Source organism: Neurospora tetrasperma, assembly GCF_000213175.1.
Source record: "Neurospora tetrasperma FGSC 2508 unplaced genomic scaffold NEUTE1scaffold_3, whole genome shotgun sequence".
In the NCBI taxonomy this organism is placed as follows: domain Eukaryota; kingdom Fungi; phylum Ascomycota; class Sordariomycetes; order Sordariales; family Sordariaceae; genus Neurospora; species Neurospora tetrasperma.
The window spans coordinates 2,825,140-2,842,203 of NW_009799101.1; the positions used below are offsets into that span (position 1 = coordinate 2,825,140).

At 54.8% G+C, this 17,064-nt stretch overlaps 3 protein-coding genes across 3 annotated transcripts; 2 read left to right on the forward strand and 1 right to left on the reverse strand.

The window, feature by feature from the left end:
• Positions 1 to 1,078: 1,078 nt before the first annotated feature.
• On the forward strand, positions 1,079 to 7,272 carry NEUTE1DRAFT_122256 (uncharacterized protein; the record flags this gene model as incomplete). Its single annotated transcript, XM_009852696.1, has 3 exons — positions 1,079 to 1,217; positions 1,574 to 6,420; positions 6,483 to 7,272. 3 exons carry the CDS (start codon positions 1,079 to 1,081, stop codon positions 6,972 to 6,974), a joined length of 5,478 nt encoding a protein of 1,825 aa, XP_009850998.1.
• Positions 7,273 to 7,717: 445 nt separating this feature from the next.
• NEUTE1DRAFT_81968 (uncharacterized protein) lies at positions 7,718 to 8,791 on the forward strand (the record flags this gene model as incomplete). The annotated part of the gene is made up of 2 exons (XM_009852697.1): positions 7,718 to 7,856; positions 7,947 to 8,791. The coding sequence occupies 2 exons, from the start codon at positions 7,820 to 7,822 to the stop codon at positions 8,645 to 8,647; spliced, it is 738 nt and encodes a 245-aa protein (XP_009850999.1).
• Positions 8,792 to 9,330: 539 nt separating this feature from the next.
• Positions 9,331 to 16,061, reverse strand: NEUTE1DRAFT_122258 (uncharacterized protein; the record flags this gene model as incomplete). Its single annotated transcript, XM_009852698.1, has 6 exons — positions 9,331 to 9,344; positions 9,746 to 11,684; positions 11,907 to 11,942; positions 12,089 to 12,345; positions 13,479 to 15,825; positions 16,023 to 16,061. 6 exons carry the CDS (start codon positions 16,059 to 16,061, stop codon positions 9,331 to 9,333), a joined length of 4,632 nt encoding a protein of 1,543 aa, XP_009851000.1.
• Between the last annotated feature and the right edge of the window lie 1,003 nt (positions 16,062 to 17,064).

A 17,064-nucleotide genomic window follows, 5' to 3' on the forward strand; every position in this document is an offset into this window, starting at 1 on the left:
CGGACAAGTTGGTACCTGTCGATGAAGAAACCATAATGGACATTTTGATGTTAGCATTTCCGACGCATGGTCCGACCTTCTCAGTTAGGTTGAAACGGAGTTAGAGTCCGCAACGACTGATGGAAGCCTCGAAAATAAGATCTCTTCCAAGAACGTGATTGATGCGTGGAGGGCAGTTAGGCCGATACCGCCTTGCTTATAGTATAGATGAGAGACATGGGTCAACAAGGACGAGGGCATTCTGGGCTGACTTTCTTGGACTCGAAAATCAAGGTTCCATCTTGGGCTGAGCTTCCACTTTCATGGCAGCCCGGCACGCGCAGCCCTGTCGCCGGCTGTTGCGTTGCTCCGTCGCTCTCTGTACCTGACGGTGCTCTGTTGTTGCAGCTTGCTTCCCGTCAGATGGCGCTCTCGGGGCATCGATTGGGCACCAGCTGCACAAATGGCATCGGATCCACCCTGTGGATTCATTGGAGGCTCGTGGAAGGTGTGCCCCGCTCCCGCCCGCTGTGCATCCCGACACTTTCGTGCCTTGCGTGCCCGGGCATCCTTGGAGACGGAACAGTTCCCAAGAAGCAGCACATTGTAGCCGCCCAGGATTTCAGCTCCGCCTCCAGGGTAGACGGTCAACCCGGCTGATTGATTCTTTCGTCCATTGTACATGTGTATTTCATGTTGACATCAAGCAATCTGAACTGACGGCCGTCATTTCTGACAGCGTGCCCGGGACATCCCTCCATCCCTTTTTCCCTCCACACCTTTCTCTCGGCCCCTCCTCCCCCCCTTTCGTATCCTTCCGCTTCCCTTCGGCTACCCCCTTTCGTTCCTTCGTTCGTCCGTACCACTCGGCTCCCGCCCACAATAGACAGCGACAGATAGCGACAGACAGCAAGCGACAGCACAAGCACGCCACTGTCAGGCATCGTCGCCCAGTCGTCTCAGTTCGGTTCCGCTCCTTCTCCATCTGCATACCTACGCATCGACTTGGATGTGTTGGTGCTGCTGGGAGTGGTCTGTTCTTTAAATAACGTTTATAATCTAATACTTGGACCTTGTACCCCGGAGGTTACCAGACAACATGTCTGACGAGGTTTCCGACTTTTTGCGCTCTGTCGAGCTGTTGAAAGGAAGACGTGAGGAAGAAGACGAAGCACGCTCGCGCGAGCTGGAACAAAAGATATTGGCGGAAAAGGCTGAGCGACAAGCAAGACGACTAGGTGTGTTTTCTATCTACTCTATTATTACATTACTACAACTTCGTTGTTGCTCTCTCTCCATGTCCTAAGTAGGCGGGGGATTGCGGATCAGGCCAGGAGCTTCCACGAGTTACACATACACGTCCAAGGGGCTGCTGCTGCTGCTGCTGCTGTTGCTGCTCATCAAAGGGGCTGGTCGTTGCCCAATGTTCGGTGCCATCTTGTTGTTATTGTTGTTGTTGTTGTTGTTGTCGACGATAACAAGATAGTCCGAATACGGGGCCAACGGGTGACCACATACGAACGAAAATGCAAAGAGAATGCGAGGCCTGACTTGACTGATGAGGTCTGACTTATTTTTCGTCCCATGTTCACAGAGCGCGCAAGGTCTATCTCCCCTCAGAAATCGTCTCCGGCAAACACCCACCACCACCGCACAAGCATTGCTAGCATTGCCAGCACCATTCAACCCCCCGATGGCGTAGACCTGTCCTCGCCCGCACACGAAACTACTGGAAGCCCCCGAGCACACTCTGTCCAGCTATCCGACCCCATGGAGCCCCTGTCGCTGGCTTCACCCACAAAGGAGAACGAGTCGCCGTCGTCGCCGTCGTCGCCACCGTCGTCGTCGACGCCTTTTGACTCGTCCGAACCAAGCAAGCGATCAAGCCAGATCCTCACCTCCCCTTCGGCTGCTATGCCCTCGGCCCGTCCCCTCTCCTGGCAGAGACGCCCTACATCTCAAGCTTCTGAGCGACCCAAGACTCGACCGTTGTCTGTTTACGCTGCTGAAAATGCGGCTGCCAGTCGGGCAAACGCTGCCATTACCTCTCCCACAGAGGAACAGCCACCACAATCCGAGACAGCACAGGTGGAAGATGAGGATACGGTCGACACTTCCGACTTGTCGCGCACCCAGCTTCCCGATATGGCTCAAGACGCCAGTGCGAACACCACTGCCGCTACAGAACCAGAGGCGACACCCGCCCGTCAGAGCTTGCTCAATTCTCCTCTCATCACCAGTGCACCGCGTTTGGACCCTCCAACTGGAGATTCCACCCACGATGAGCCGGAGCCACCTTCTAATCGCATGTCGATGATGTCTCCCAATAGCCGTGCCTCGCCTGCCACATCAAGAACTGGCTCTCCCACCAAGGGCTTAGGTGGATTTGTGCAGAGTGCCATGATGAAGCGCTCCGATAGTGTTAAGCGATGGAGCGTTAACTCGGCAGGCCTAGCGCGTGCCGAGTCAACTGCCTCGAATCGCAACAGTATCTTTGGACCTCAACTAGGCAGTCCCACCAAGCCGGACACTCAGCCGGACGCTACGACCCAGGACGATTCTAATCCAAAGCCGGCATCGCGACCAGCTTCAATACCCGTTCCGAGCTACGAGGAAGATAGGCCAGTCACTCCTGCTCCGCTTAGCATCACCCCACAACCGTCTGCGACCGAAACCAAGGAGACCAACACAGAGGGGGGGGAGGAGGAGAATACGTCGATACCCGTCAGCCCCTCCAAGACAATGGACCCCCGGAGATGGAGCCCCTCCAAGTCATCGAGCTGGCTTGAGGCTGCTCTAAACAAGCCCGAGTCGCCAAAGACCAAGCCAGCCCCCAACGCCAACCAGCCGGCCTGGATGGTCGAGTTGAACAAGGCTAAGGCGCAGAAGACCGGTAACACCAGCGTTGATCTCTCACGCAGCGCCTCAGTCCCTCTGAGAAAGACCGAAGTCAAAACGGGTGGACTTATGCGGACTACCCCGGTTGGCTCAGGTTTCAAACCCTCCACTGGCCTGAGCATTTCTACGAGTGCGGCCGCAGCAGAGAAGCCCGCATTGAGCGGCTTGCGTAACGACCTTGTCAGCCCTCTCTTGAGGAAAGGAAGCGAAGATCCGGCGTCTTTGGCAAAGACACCCACCACCGAAGAGGCCAGCACTCCCGTTTTGAAGGATTTCCGGGCAAACCTGAAGTCGCGCGCCCCACCCTCTTCTGGTGCAGGCACCGAGGGTGAGGTGGATGAGCTCAAGAACGTCTTTGGTAAACTTCGGAGGGCCAAGACCGAAAAATGGGTGGCTCCTGACCCCCTCAAGGACAACATTCTGCGAGGAAAGTCTTTGCTCAACCATACCGGAGGTCCCATGAGGAGTGAACGAAAAGATGAGCTCAAGGAGGCCATTCTCAAGAAGAAAGAGGAGTTTCAGAAGGCCAAGCAGGAGGGCCAGTCGTCACCCACCAAAGCCGCCAGCCCTGTCGTTAGCGAGAAGGCAATCCCCGAGGCGCTTGCCAGGAGACTGGAACTTGGTCGGTCTGGAAGCTTTTCCTCCAAGTCGGTCGATCTGCCAAGCTCTGCTTCTTCGGTTACGTCGCCGAGTGCAGCTTCTCCAGGCAGCATCCTGGACTTTGACCGGACAGGCCTTTTGTCTCCCAAGAGGCGAGAACTTACTGACATTGCAGCTCAGATCGCACCAAAGCCTACCACTGGCCTGGACAAGGAAGCTTCTGCGACCAACGAGGTGCAATCCACAACGCCCAAGGCAGTCAACGTTCCAGGACGCCTGAGCAAGGTGGGCGGCTTAGCCGACAGGTTCAACCCTGCCTTGGCAGGATTGTTGGCCAAAGGCCCTCCGGCAGCCGCTTCAGGGGCTAGTAAGGGATCTGGTGCAGCTGAAGAGGAGACTACGCCCAAGCCTGGACCCCAGTTGACGCACATGACGAAGAATCGTGCCCGTGGACCTAGGAGAAAGGCGCCGACTTCCGTTCTCAAGCCAGCTGAGGATAACGAGGAAACACTTGTAGTAGAGTCACCGCCTGCGGCGAAGGAGGCTGTTTCTTCTCCTATCGAGGAGAAGCAGGTCACGCCGACCATGCCAAAGCCAGAGTTCATCACTCGTGTTGACTCTAGGGCGTCTGTGAAAAGCCACGGACATCAACGTTCTGGGAGTGTCGCCGACCTCGTCAACTCTTTCAAGACAAAGGTGGCGGAGGAGCCTAAGCCAGCTGAACAGCCCAACACTGCTGATCTTCCCTCCCGTTCACCTACAAAGATTACTCGCGGCCGTTCAGCGACCAAGGTTCTTGAGCAAGCTACCGTGTTCGCCGCCTTGAATCAGCAGCCTTCAGAACCCGCTGAGCCCAAGAGCGAGATGGCTTCCGCGTCACCTGCTCGCCCGGCTCTGAGTCATACTCGTTCCAAGTCAAAGGTCCACGAGCAAGCAGCTCTATTCACAACTCTGAACCGGCAACCATCTGAAGCTGCCGAGCCTACCAAGGAACCGGTTGCCCAGTCGCCCGTGCGGCCGGCGCTCAGTCACACCCGCTCCAAGTCCAAGGTACAGGAGCAAGCTGCTGCTTTCGTGAACAAGATGAAGGCAGAGCCGAGCGAGCGTAGTGCGGAGACCTCGCCTGTTCGACCTGCGTTGGGACATACTCGTTCGAAATCCAAGGTCCATGAGCAAATTGCCGCTTTAGCTGCGGCCAGCCAAAAGCCCTCTGAGGCTGCTTCCGAAGCAGCTCCCTCCACGCCTACATCGATCCGGGGACGGTCTCGCGCAAAATCAATTGTTCAAGAGAAACTGGCTGCCCTTGCCACGGCCGACCACCAAATGAAGCCTGCGGAGCCTGAGGCAGACATGGCCGCTCAGTCTCCCTCCCCAAGAAAACTTGATATGAAAAGAATGTCTAGGTTCCTTGATGAGCAGACTCAGCCGATTCTGAATCCCGAGACCGAAAAGACTTCACGGCCGTCTTCCCCTGTCAAACAACGGGCTTTCCCCGATTTTCCTCGGACTTCGTCAACGAAGGACGTCTCGCCGGTAAAAGACACCAAGGTCGACTCGGAACCAGTCGTGTCCGTCAAGGCTGGCTCTGCGCTATTTGGAGGCGGTGCTAACGCGGGTCTGCCTCAAGTAACCACGAAACCTACATCGCCTCCCCCGATCGAGCCTGCTGCCGCCACGACCACCTCTCTTCCTCCCCGTGGTCAAGTCAAGACGCCAACTCCCGAGCCTAGAACGGAACTTCCACCAAGACTGCCTCTTTCCGCACTGTCGAGCCCCTCTTTCACTTCGTCTCGCAGACCTTCTGTACCTGAACAGGCCCCTACCCCAGAGCCCCAGCCCCAGCCAGAGGTGCAGTCCCCGCCGCCGCCAAAGGTCCCTCCCAAGAGTGCTAGGCCGTTGCCCGCAACCCCAGAGGCCGAGGCTCCGCCTGTGCCCCGCAAGGACAGCATCCCGCTTCCTTCTCTCCCCAACTTTGACTTTCAGCAACAACCTCAGCCACGACCTCAGCAGCAAGCTCAGCAGCAGCAGCAGCCACAGTCACCCCAGCACCAGCAAACTCAGCAACAGCCACGCGGTCTCCGACATACGAGGTCGGCATCAAAGTACGGCTCAGATGCCCAGGCACTGTTGAGTGACTTCTTTGGTACTGAGCGTCCTCGTCGGCGCTACATGGCTGACGCCGCCGACGTGATCATGCGGCGGCCAAACCCTGGCTTCCGCATTCAAACCCAACGTGCCCAGCTTTACCAGTTCGCGGCCGATGGCAAGAAGCTGCCCGTTCCCGCCCACCGCGAGCGTATTCTCTTTGAGCGGGAGATGTACCTCTGCACCCACACCTTCACCAACGAATCGGGCAAGAAGGTGAGCGAGGTGTACTTCTGGGTTGGCGACGAGGTTCCCGAAGCGGTCACCGACGACGCCCTTATGTATGCCGCGCGCGAAGCCAGAACGTTTGGCGGCAAGCTGGTCAAGATGGTGCAGGGCAAGGAGACCAGCGAGTTTATGCAGGCCCTAGGCGGTATCGTCATCATTCGTCGCGGTTCCAGCAATAAGTTTGACTCGCTCGCGCAAACCATGTTCTGTGGCAGACGCTTCCTTGGACAGGTCGCGTTTGATGAGGTAGACTTTGCGCCTTCGAGCCTGTGCTCTGGTTTCCCTTACCTGATCACCAAGCAGGGCAAGTGCTACTTGTGGAAGGGCAAGGGGTCGGATGTGGATGAGCTTGGCTGTGCTAGGCTCGTTGGTATGGACTTGAGCCTAATGGGGGAGCTGGAAGAAATTGAGGAAGGATTTGAACCGCCGAACTTCTGGAGGGATATCTTCGGGGGTGAGGGTCCGGGTGTCCGGCCGATGAGCGCGGATCATTGGAGGCTGAAGCCAAATTACGAGAAGTACTGTGGGAGACTGTTTTGTTCGAATGCCAATGCCTCTGGCAAGGATCAGGTGAGTTTTTAATCTGACCTTCCCCGTCACTGACAATTCAACATGCACTAACGCAACAACAGATCGTCGAGATCTCTCCGTTCAAACAAACAGACCTCCTCTCCACAAACATCTACGTTCTCGACGCCTTCTTCGAAATGTACATCATCGTCGGTGCTCGCTCTCAGGACCAATACGCCTCCTTCCACAACGCCCTCGACTTCGCCCAGGAATACTCCATCCTCGCCGCCGGCATGGAAGACCGTCCCTTTGTCCCTATCTCCACCGTCGTATTGGAGGGTATTCCCAGAGACCTCAAGAGCGTATTCCGCAAGTGGTCGGACTCGCTCAGCCCGACCATTATGAATCACCTTGGTGGCAATGTAACCGTCGGCAGTGGCAGTCCGCCTGCGGATGTTAGGAGCCCGGGAAGTGTTAGGAGTTTCAGCAACTCTAGCATTATGAGTCAGCATCCGGGGCAAAGTGGCCAGACTCAACAGGGCCCGGGGTTGAGAAGAGGAAGGAGTTTGAGGATCGTGCCACTTAACCAGGCGCTCAAGGCTCTGCAAGACTAGGAGAAGGCAGAATCTGAGTCAAAATGTCTGTTGTGAAGGATCTATAGGGGACAGTGTATGAGTAATCTGGAAGTGTGAAAAGGGGCAGCTGAAAGGGTATATTGTCTTGACTTGTTGGAGTTTATTGACGGAAGATATCAAAGGCAAAAGGGAAAGAAGCATAAGTCGGTTCGGTTTGGGGCTGCATTGTGATGCGTAGCATACTAAAAGGCGGTTCAAGACCTGGAGTGGAAGCTAGACATACACAGACTACACCGGGTCGCAGAAGTTGCATAATTTACTTTGTTGAAGCCATCGAGAAGCGTTTCATGCTGGTGGTTTCTGTATGTCGGATTGACGGGAATGTGTGAAGGGCTGTTGTGTGTCGGATGGCTGCCACTTTGTTGCTACGGCAACACAACGGTCATTGTAACACAGAGGGAGCAGCGGGGAAAGCACACTCTCGTCAGCTCTTGCTGTATGCGAACACTCATAATGTACTCGAAGTTTAGGTAATTACTTGTAGTTGTAGACCGAAAGCGGTGATATTCACATGTTAGTTGATAAGCCTAGCAAGTCGGATCCGATAGCGATAGCCTTGGGCTGCCCATGCAACAAGCGAATCACCTCCGCATATTGGGGGTATTCTGACCCACATCAGTGCACCGAACGTCACCACTGTAGCTTGACAACAGCAGTCGCTTTTTCCAAACCAACCACTTTTCTTTCGGCATCGCTTTCGGAGCAGAGAGCTGCCACATCGACGCGAAGAAAGCAATGTCTTTCAAACCAGCTTCATTCACCCGAGTCACCATCGCAACCTAATCCACTCTCCAGAACATTTATTAACAGCTAGCCATTTCACCATGGCGCCCGTAACCGCCACTCACCAAGAGGCGCAGGGTGCGTCTCTCCCCCATTCTCTCCTTCCGAAACCATCCAACTCCCTCACGAGATCTCTTGACTAACTCCCCCCTTTTCCCCCCACCATAGAGTCCGTCAAAAATGTAATCCAAGACCTCCTAAACCTCATGGTCCAAGTCTCCCAGTACGACACCAACCCTTCCTCGAGCAACAACAACACGCCCACCAGCTCCCGAGCCAGCGGCGGCGGCGGCGGGGGACACGCCTCCTCGCGCGACATCATTGCTCAATCCCTCCAAACCCTCGACGCCTCCCTCCTCTCCGTCTACCGCACCGCGAACCTCCTACCCTCTTCCCCTTCCTCCCCTTCCAACAATCTACCACAGCAGGGAACCACAGAACTCGAACGCGCCGAAGCCGCCCAATTCGCCTCCACCTTCAACAACACGCATAACCCGTACGCGCCCCATGTCCACCAACCGGGCCCGCAGAATCCAGGCATTCCGATCCCGCTGATCACGTACGTTGAGAACGGACGGAACCCGGACGTGTACACGCGCGAGTTCATCGAGCTGGTGCGTAGGAGCAACCAGCTCATGCGGGGCAAGATGCACGCTTTTAGGGATTTCCGGGACGTTCTCGCGGGCGAGATGGAGGCGGCGTTGCCGGAGCTGAGGGAGGATATCAAGAGGGTGGTGGAGGCGACGGGGGGGCCTGGCCCGGCGGAGGGGACCGAAGAGAGGGCCAGGGAAGGGGTGGTGGGCAGTTTGAGTGCTGGTGGTGAGGGACAACAGGGACAACAGGGACAAGGGCAGCAAGGCGGGCAGTAGGAGTGTGCTTCGCTGGATGCTCTATCACCGATCTCACAAGAGTGAGGTGCGGACCGTGTGGACGGCTGATTGAGAGAGATGGTTCCAAACATTGCGAAAGAGGAGGGGATCAACAAGTCGCAGGTGGTTCCTTTCTGATTGCTAATCTGGACCTCGTGGGTGTTCTTGAGGGTTTACATGGTTGTTTTGATGGGTAATGGCGTTCAAGAAAACAAAAGGAACAAAAGGGATTAGGCGTTTTGCGTGGACTTTCTTGAGGCAATGGGTTTATCGTGGCATGGCGTACGCATGGAAGGGGTTCACGAAGGATCGTGGATAGGAGGCACAGTATGGACGTCGGGTGGAATGCTCATCAAGAAGGAGGCTTTCAAACTTCAAGGGAATTCAATCTTGATAATTGCCCAATCCCGGTGCTCGAGTCAAAAGCGAAACCAGTAATTAATTCCAAGCCCCAGCAGACAACCAAAGGACAGGGCAACCTCTGTCTCTCCTGGTTTTCCTCATCTGAAGGATTGCAATACCAAAAAGAACAAACTAGCAGTGGGTCCAAAAAGGGGAAATTTTCAAAAAGAAGTGGACGAGCTGGGAATCGAACCCAGGACCTTTCGCATACAGATGAGTATGCTAAGCGAACGCTCTACCAACTGAGCCACACGCCCTATGTGTGCTTTGTTATTGGTTGATTATGCTTTCAGTGCTCAAGTATGCAAGGTCTTTCTGTCTGAGAGACAGCATACTGACAAGGAGGATGACCAGCATAATCACAAAGGACAAGGACACTCGCCGGTCAATTTCCTGTAATAGATGGTCTATCAATAACTACAATCTAAAACTACTGCTAGTAACAATACTCAAAAGACAATGTCTTTTCACCGACTGGCCAATCAATCACACATCAGGTACCTCCAGGTATCTAGTTACCCAATCCATCCATCTATCACTGTCTTCCAAACAACCTCTTCAACTCAGCATGCATACTCTTACGCTTCGGCAGCCTCTTTACAGAAATCCCAGCACCCGACGCCCAACTGGTATCTGCCGTCATCATCTTTCCAGCGCTCGGCGTCCGAGTTTGAGTCCAATTACTACCCCTGAGACCCGAACTTCCTCCTCCTCCTTTTTCCTCCCTCGTTCCTGTGCCAGGAGACGATTCCAACGATGAGATTGCTCCTTCTGTTTCTTTGGCACTGGTAGAAGCAGCGGTTACCACCGGTTTCCCGATAGTTGGTTCCCCCTTGCTGTTGTTCCTGGTCAGTTTTCTTTGGACGGTGATGTTAAGTGGAGTGGGAGATGTGGGACCGTTGGGCGAACTGTTGCGGGTACTACTGTATGGTAGGCTTCTCGGCGGCAGAGTTGGTGACTGAGGTGACTGAGAGTGGGATGTGAAGTGGTGAGTTTGTCCATGATCATGCGCTCCTTCCCTGCGTAGAGAGTGCGATATCGACCGGCGGATTGTTGCTTGTCCGTTCGCAGCTGAATACGGCTCTACTTGATGAGAGGAATACCCTACTTCTACACCTACTCCCACCCCCTCATCAAGAGCCCCTTCTCGACGTATCGAATGGGACACAGACCTCCGGATGGAGGTTCTCTTCCCACTTTGGTATGTTGATTGCACAAATGACGACGGTGGTTGAGAAGTCGAGTACACCGAAACTCGATTTGCCATTAAACATCTCTCAGTTTCTCCCGAAGATGTGGTGTTACTGAGTTGTCCCTTCCACCCCCTCGTAATTGCGCTCACACCAGGTCCACCCGCCCGAATCGAGCGTACTGACGACCGAGTCACCTGTGTCGAGGAGGAAGAAGAAGAAAGAAGACTTGTAGAAGCCTTGGCAGGCTGATACCGCTCCAGATACTCGGAGCTAGTGGATACAACCGGTATCGAAACGGTTGCGGAGCCCAGCCGGTTGATTTGTGATTTTTGTCCTGCCTGGCCACCTCTCCAGATCTGGATTGGCTTCGGCAGACTTGCTGCCCCGAGCTCGTGGGTTTGTGCTCTCTGCTGTCTTTTTGCTAGGCTGCTTGGTTGGAGATGAGGCGGAGAAGAGGGAAAGCCAGTCTCGGAGCTGGTGGGACTCAGTGGATGATAGGGCTGTTGGAGGACGCGTAGGAGAGGGAGTGGTTGGTTGGTAGGTGTGTGGCGCTGGTCTTTGCTCGCGATGCCTCGTTCGAAAATGGTGGCGACGTTTCGGACGGATGAAGGACGGGAGAGGGTTTCAAATTGATTGTTGTAAGAGAAAGTAGTGGGATTTGAGGAGAGATTGGAGTCTGTTGAGGGCCACGAGTCGCTGGCTGAGTTTTCGGCTGAGTTTTTGGTTGTTTCCTTGGGATGGCTGGAGGACATAGAAGGGACGATGAGCGGTTGTTCGCTCACGAAGGAAGTGCCGGTGCGAAGATTGGGAGTTCGTCGGCCAAGGACTGAGGAGGGCCGCGATATAGCTTCATTGGACGGCGCTGGGCTTGTTGCGCGGGGTGAAATTGCGCCTGATTGTCGACGGGTTAAAGCGTGAGTGGCTGTTGGCTGAGGTGGTGTTTGAATAACTGTAGTGGTAGACGAACTCTCGGATAATCCTTGACTGATGGGTCGCGGCGTTGAAATTGTTTCTCTGGACTTATCATGCCTCGAGTTGATAGTCCCGGTTTTGTGATCGAGATGTTCCCGCTCTCCAGTCTGCATCCAATCCGGTATCGGCTTCATCAAACCCGGTCTAAACGCCTCTCGACCAACAGGATCAAAGATGTTGACATAGATAGTCTCGGGTTTGCCTGAGCCAGAGTCTGAAGCCATCTCGTCTCTGGTCAATGAACTGTCATCCACCGCCCCCCTCCTCAACGACGATAAACCACCCTTACCACCATTCCTAGACTTCTCTTTCTCCTTCTTCCTCTCCCTCTCCTTGCCGCCCTCCCTCATCTCCCACCTCTGTCTCGTCAACCCTCCATCTACTCTATCAATCCTCTCCAACCCCTTCTTCACCACAACGTTCTCCCTTTCCTCCTTATCCCCATCTCCAAGCCCCTCTTCCTCTTCAACCTCAATCAAACATCCCTTACACAGCGGCACCTGATCAATCTCTCTCCCCCTCTTCCTTCCCAACATCTCCCTTCTTCCCATTTTATTATTATTCTCCACCTTTGCATTGCTATCCCCTGAAAGCTCCCCGACCCCAACCTCGGGCGGTCTCACCACCCTCTTACTCCCGCACAACAAACACCCATAACACGCTTTATGCCAGAAACACCAGCCCAGGCTCACGCACTCCTCTCCGCGCAGAACCACTTCGCCACACACCTAGTAGATGGACAGGTCGATTATGGCGCGGTAGCAGGGGGGACAAGCTGGTCTTGGTACTATTTTCCAGCTGCCTCTTCCATTAGAGGTGGTGCGATGGAAGATGTTCCGATCGGAGGAAGGGTAGGGATGCCAACAGAAGGTACAAGTGAATGATTGTTGTTGTTTTGGGGGTTGGCTGCTGGTCGCTGCGGTGGTGGTGGTGGCGGTGGTGGGAACAGAAGGGTTGTGGATGCCGTTGCCGCCGCTGTTGGATCTTGACTGGGATTTGGGGGTTGAATCAGGATGGTTATGAATCGCTGAGTCGATGGATGAAAATGAAGTGCGGTTGTTGAAGGAGAAGGAGGAGGAGCGGGAAGGAGGTTTAGGTGGGTTGGCGTCTCGGTTTCTTCTTGTCGAGGGTCTTGGTTGGATGTCGAGGGGTTGGCGCGGAGGGGGTTGCCGGGGTTGAGTGTTGTGAAGGGAGGACATGACGAACGAAGTTGGTGTTCGAAAGGTTACCTGTCGTTGAAAGGGTTATCTGTTGGTAGGGGTGAGGAACATGATAAGAATGACAGTATGCGGTAGGTCGAAAACATCGATATGACACATGAAGATGGGGTTCACATCTTTTGTCACTCCAAGTCCGGGCCAAGATGCGTTGGTAGAGACAAGTCCGAGAACAAATGTCGTCGAGCGTACGGTAAGGTTAGTGTGTATGTCGAACTCGCTACCGAATGGTTTTGTATTTATTGATGCTTTGTACCTTTTATATGGAACTCGATGGGTGAAATTGAGAATTCAGGATCATCGAGCACAACAGATGCTCTGACGGGCTTCTCACTGAGAACTAAATGGCATGTGGCCCCAGGGGGCATGTCCTACTGGAAGCCTCCATGTCAGCTCGTGTCTTTACAGCAAAGATCCGGGAAGACTGACCGACATCAACATTGGCAAGAGCCCCCTGCACATACACTCACATACTTACCGGAAACAGGCATGGCCGGAAGGAAGGAGCTACTCAAGGGTAATGGAAAGTACAATATTTCAAGCTGGCTGAGGTGATCCTCAACTAAAACCTATATCCACACTCCAGCAAGACTCGCTAGAAAATCACCACACAAGGAAACTACCGGCAAAATATCAAAGCCTTCTCCTACTTGTAACCATGTCCATATACACATCAACTCCATTACCAGCCAACGCCCTTTCTCCCTCTAGAATGACAGATAGAGCAATGTGAAAATAAGACCAGCACCACGGCTAGCTAAACAGATACATAGCAAAGTCATGCAGGCTCTCCTCTGAAGGCAGGCCGAAGCAACCATGAGAGAGAGCAAAGGGTCAAAACCCACGAGTACAAAGTAAGAAAATCGATGCAGACTGCCAACCCAACCGTACCTAAGAACCCAAGTGAGAATTGGAGAATGAGTGATAGTACCAGACGTAGCAACAACGGTTTTATCGAGCCGTAACCCGCAGTGCTGATGCCAACCCAAGGCAGCAATAGTCAAGCCTCTCAGTCCAAAGTCAAGCGCCGGTCTGTCCCTTACTTACGGTTCTTTGGCCTGGCGAGCTGTTCCAACCTACTAAGACTGATCTTAGCTGCCGCCTTCTTGACCGGACTTCTGTGTGACTCTTTCTCTTTGCTGGCAGTAGTTGCGGAAGCAGAAGCAGCGGCCGTCTTCCGGGCGCCAGCAGCAAGACTCTTCCTAGCACCGAGATTCTTACGAGGGCTCACGGGTGCAATGCTCTTCCTGGAGCCGTTCGTCTTGACCGGCGCTGCAGCCGGCTTCTTGGCACCAGCCTTGGTTCCAACCAGTCTCGGGGCAAGAAGCGCGTCCCCCTCCGGCACCGGTTCCTGCTTTTGTCTCTTCGAAGCTCGCTCAGCCATCTCCAGTTCTTCTTCATCGGTGCTGACACGGTTGCGCTTCTTGGTGGCGAGACCGTGTGGCAGAGCGAGGTAGATGAGCGATGGGTCCGCCGGGGCCTCATTCTCCTTATTGTGTGACAATATCACGGGTGACATCACCTCCTCTGGGTCGGGGAAGCTACCGGGCATGCTAGACTCGGACACAGTCGGGAGGAGAGATGGGCGAACAGGGCGAACGGTCGATTGCCCTGGCGAGGCGCCGAAAGATGGGCGGGGTACGCTGTCAAAGTTGAGGGTGCGTTCACTGCGGAATGAGAAGGAGTCGGAAGCCGACGATGCCTCGACTGTTGTGGAGTTAGCCTTGAACTGCTTCACAGCAGAAGGCTCCTGAACCGAGCGGGCTTTGGCCTCCTCGGTAACATCGGGGTAGAGAAGGCCCCGGTCGAGTTGTTCCTCGCGCAGGATGGCGTCCAAAGAAGGGTAATAGACTTGGCCAGGTGCCTTGCGGGGCTGGGACTTGGAAAGAGCCTGCTTGACGGGAGAGGGGGATTTTAGCGCTTGAGCGACAGTGGCGCGCTGCGTCTCAGGAGTGAATGCCACGTGCTTGGCGAGGCTCCCGCCTGGTGTAGTCAGATGAGCGGAGGTAGCGGTCTCCTCTGTACGCGACGCAGTCGGGGTCTTGGACGTGGGTGTTTTGGAACCAAAAGAGGCGGGCAGAGGGATCTTTGTCATGGTGCTAGCCGTGGTGCTCCGCAGAATCGACTTGGCGCTAGCAATTCGGCTCGTGGGAGTCTTGACATCAGCCCGGGGTGTCTGCTGGGGTGTCTGGGCTTCCTTTTCGTTGAGCGTCTCCATCTCGGTGTCGATTTGTTGCTTGATCTCCTTGCTGGCCTGCTTCTCAGCCTGCTTCTCCAAAGGCTTTTTTGGTTGGTTCTCGGATGGCTTCGCGGTATTCTTGACAGGTTCCTCCTTGAGGGTGGGAAGTTTGCTTGCAGTGGTAGGTCGAGGCAGCGCACTCTGGATCGATTTAGCGGGGGACTTGAACAGCGACTGTCGTACCGGGGTTCTTGCGCCTGTTGACCGAGCAAGCGAGGATCTTGTGGGGCTCATAATGGATTGGCGGACAGACTTGGGTCGAGGAATGGTCGAAGCAGTCGCAGTAGAAGCGGGCTTAGGCTTGGGAATGGAGCTGGCGGCATCGTGGATGATGGCACGACCCTTGGAGACGTCGTCCTCCTTGTTTTGACGAAGACGCTTCGCGGGCGATCGGCCCTCCTCGTCCTCATCCTTGGCCTTGGCGGTAGAAGATGTCGGTGTGGGCTCCTTGGAGCGACGGCTTGGGTCGGTGTCGTCGAGATTTGCCTTGGATTGGGATCGCTTGACGCCCTTCTTGAGAGGATCGGGAACGCGGCCCTTTTGAGCTCGGAGGACGGAGGGGTGATTCTCGATCGAGTCCATCTTCTTGAACTGAGCCATGTGAACTTCGCTGAAGCGACTTGCTTTGCCGGTAGCCTTTGCGATCTTGCGGTTGGCCTGTTCCTCCTTTTCCCTTTCGGCTTCGCGCTGGCGGATCTCGTCCTTGTACTTCTCGGCTTCCTTGCGGATGTCCTCCATCATGCTCTGGGCTTGCGTACTGAGGGCTATGCCGGCTGCTGATTGGGCGACACGGCGGAAGGTGAAGTCGGACTGGGGGACCGAGATTTTTGTGGGAGTGGACTGGGCGATGGGGGGAAGGTCATCGTCACGGTTGGTGTTTGGCTTGATGTCAGTAAAGCCCAAGCGCAAGCCAGACGAAGGGGCGTGAGCCATGGTCGGATGGACTTTGCTGGGATGCATCTCGGACATGGGCAGTTTGACGGGCGACGACTTGCCCGGGGTCCTTGGGACGCGCATTGGTGACGAGGCTGCGGCGTGACTCTTGCGGCGTCGAGGTGCGGGGAGGGTTTCTGGCTCGGCGCTCTGGGTTTCGGAGACGGACTGAAGGGTAGACGTCGATCTGGATGAAGGTTCTTTGACGGGAGACTCTGGCGCCTGGGATCGGAGCGGCAAGGTTAGCACACGCACGGAGGGTGTTGGCGACGGCGACGGCGACGGTGTTGGTAGAGGTGGTGGTCGTAGCAGCGGCATGGTAGCAATACAACAAGTAGGGCAGCATGGGCAAGGCAAGTAGATAGTATGGCGCTGCTTGTTTGATGTTTGTTTACGCGAACGATTGGGGGAGCACGTACCTGGGACAGGCTTGCTAATCGTGCAGAACGGCGCGTCATGGTCTGTAAACGATGGTGGCAATGCTGGCCAATGCAGAGATTCGCGACGATTGTCGAAGTGCCTTGTTTCTTTTTTTGGTGCGTGGTGTGATTTCGGTTGGAATGCGCAAGGCTTTGATGAGCGACGATGGGGGGAATGGAAGATGCGAAGAAGGCTAAGAGAGATTGAGACGTGTAGGGGTGGAGATGATGTCAGTCGCCGATCAAAGAAGGGCGGGATGAACAGAGGAAGTCGATGGAGTGGAGGAGTCGAGGTTGGGCAGAGCGAGGCAAGCGAAAGCAGCAGCCCAGCGTGGTGGGGTGGGTCGATTCCGTTTTTGTTGTTGCTCGCTCTTAGGTTTGGGTTTGGGTTTGCGGGACTGGAGACGGATGCCGTCAGTGTAAACAAACCACTGCACCGTGGTTGCACAGTGAGAACCGGTCAAAACACTGTTTGTACTTCCAACGACGGACTGGAACGCAACTTCCATTTCGAATTCATCTCGAACGAACTGGAGCCCCGGGCCATTGCAGAGGTGGTACCTTCCCATCATAGACACTTCTCACTTTGACTTGAAATCAAGATCTTAGTTCTCTTCCATCTGAGTAAGTCGTTCTTTCTCTCTTCAACCCAACCTTGAGCTCTCGTCATTTGGTTTCATCCAGTCACATCACAAAGAACTGAATCTACAACCAGGCACCAAAGCGGTGGGCCGGAATTCTGCGGTTGCGTTCTCAGTCCGTCTGATCAAAGGCATTCACTTATCGGCATCGTTTTTGCTGCCATCCAGATGTCGTCAACCTCGATTTCCCGACTAAAAGGCACCGTCGTCATGGCCTAGCAACACATGGACACGAGTGATTACTGTCGCGACCGAATATGGGCATCAAAACAGCAGAGTTAGAAAAGCATCCTTTCTTCACTTGCTCGAACAGACACTTGGGACAGGTTTCATCTCCTCATGACCAGCAACGGAGCAGTAATGCCATGTCAGACTATATTTGGGGTTGTGGCATACCTCAT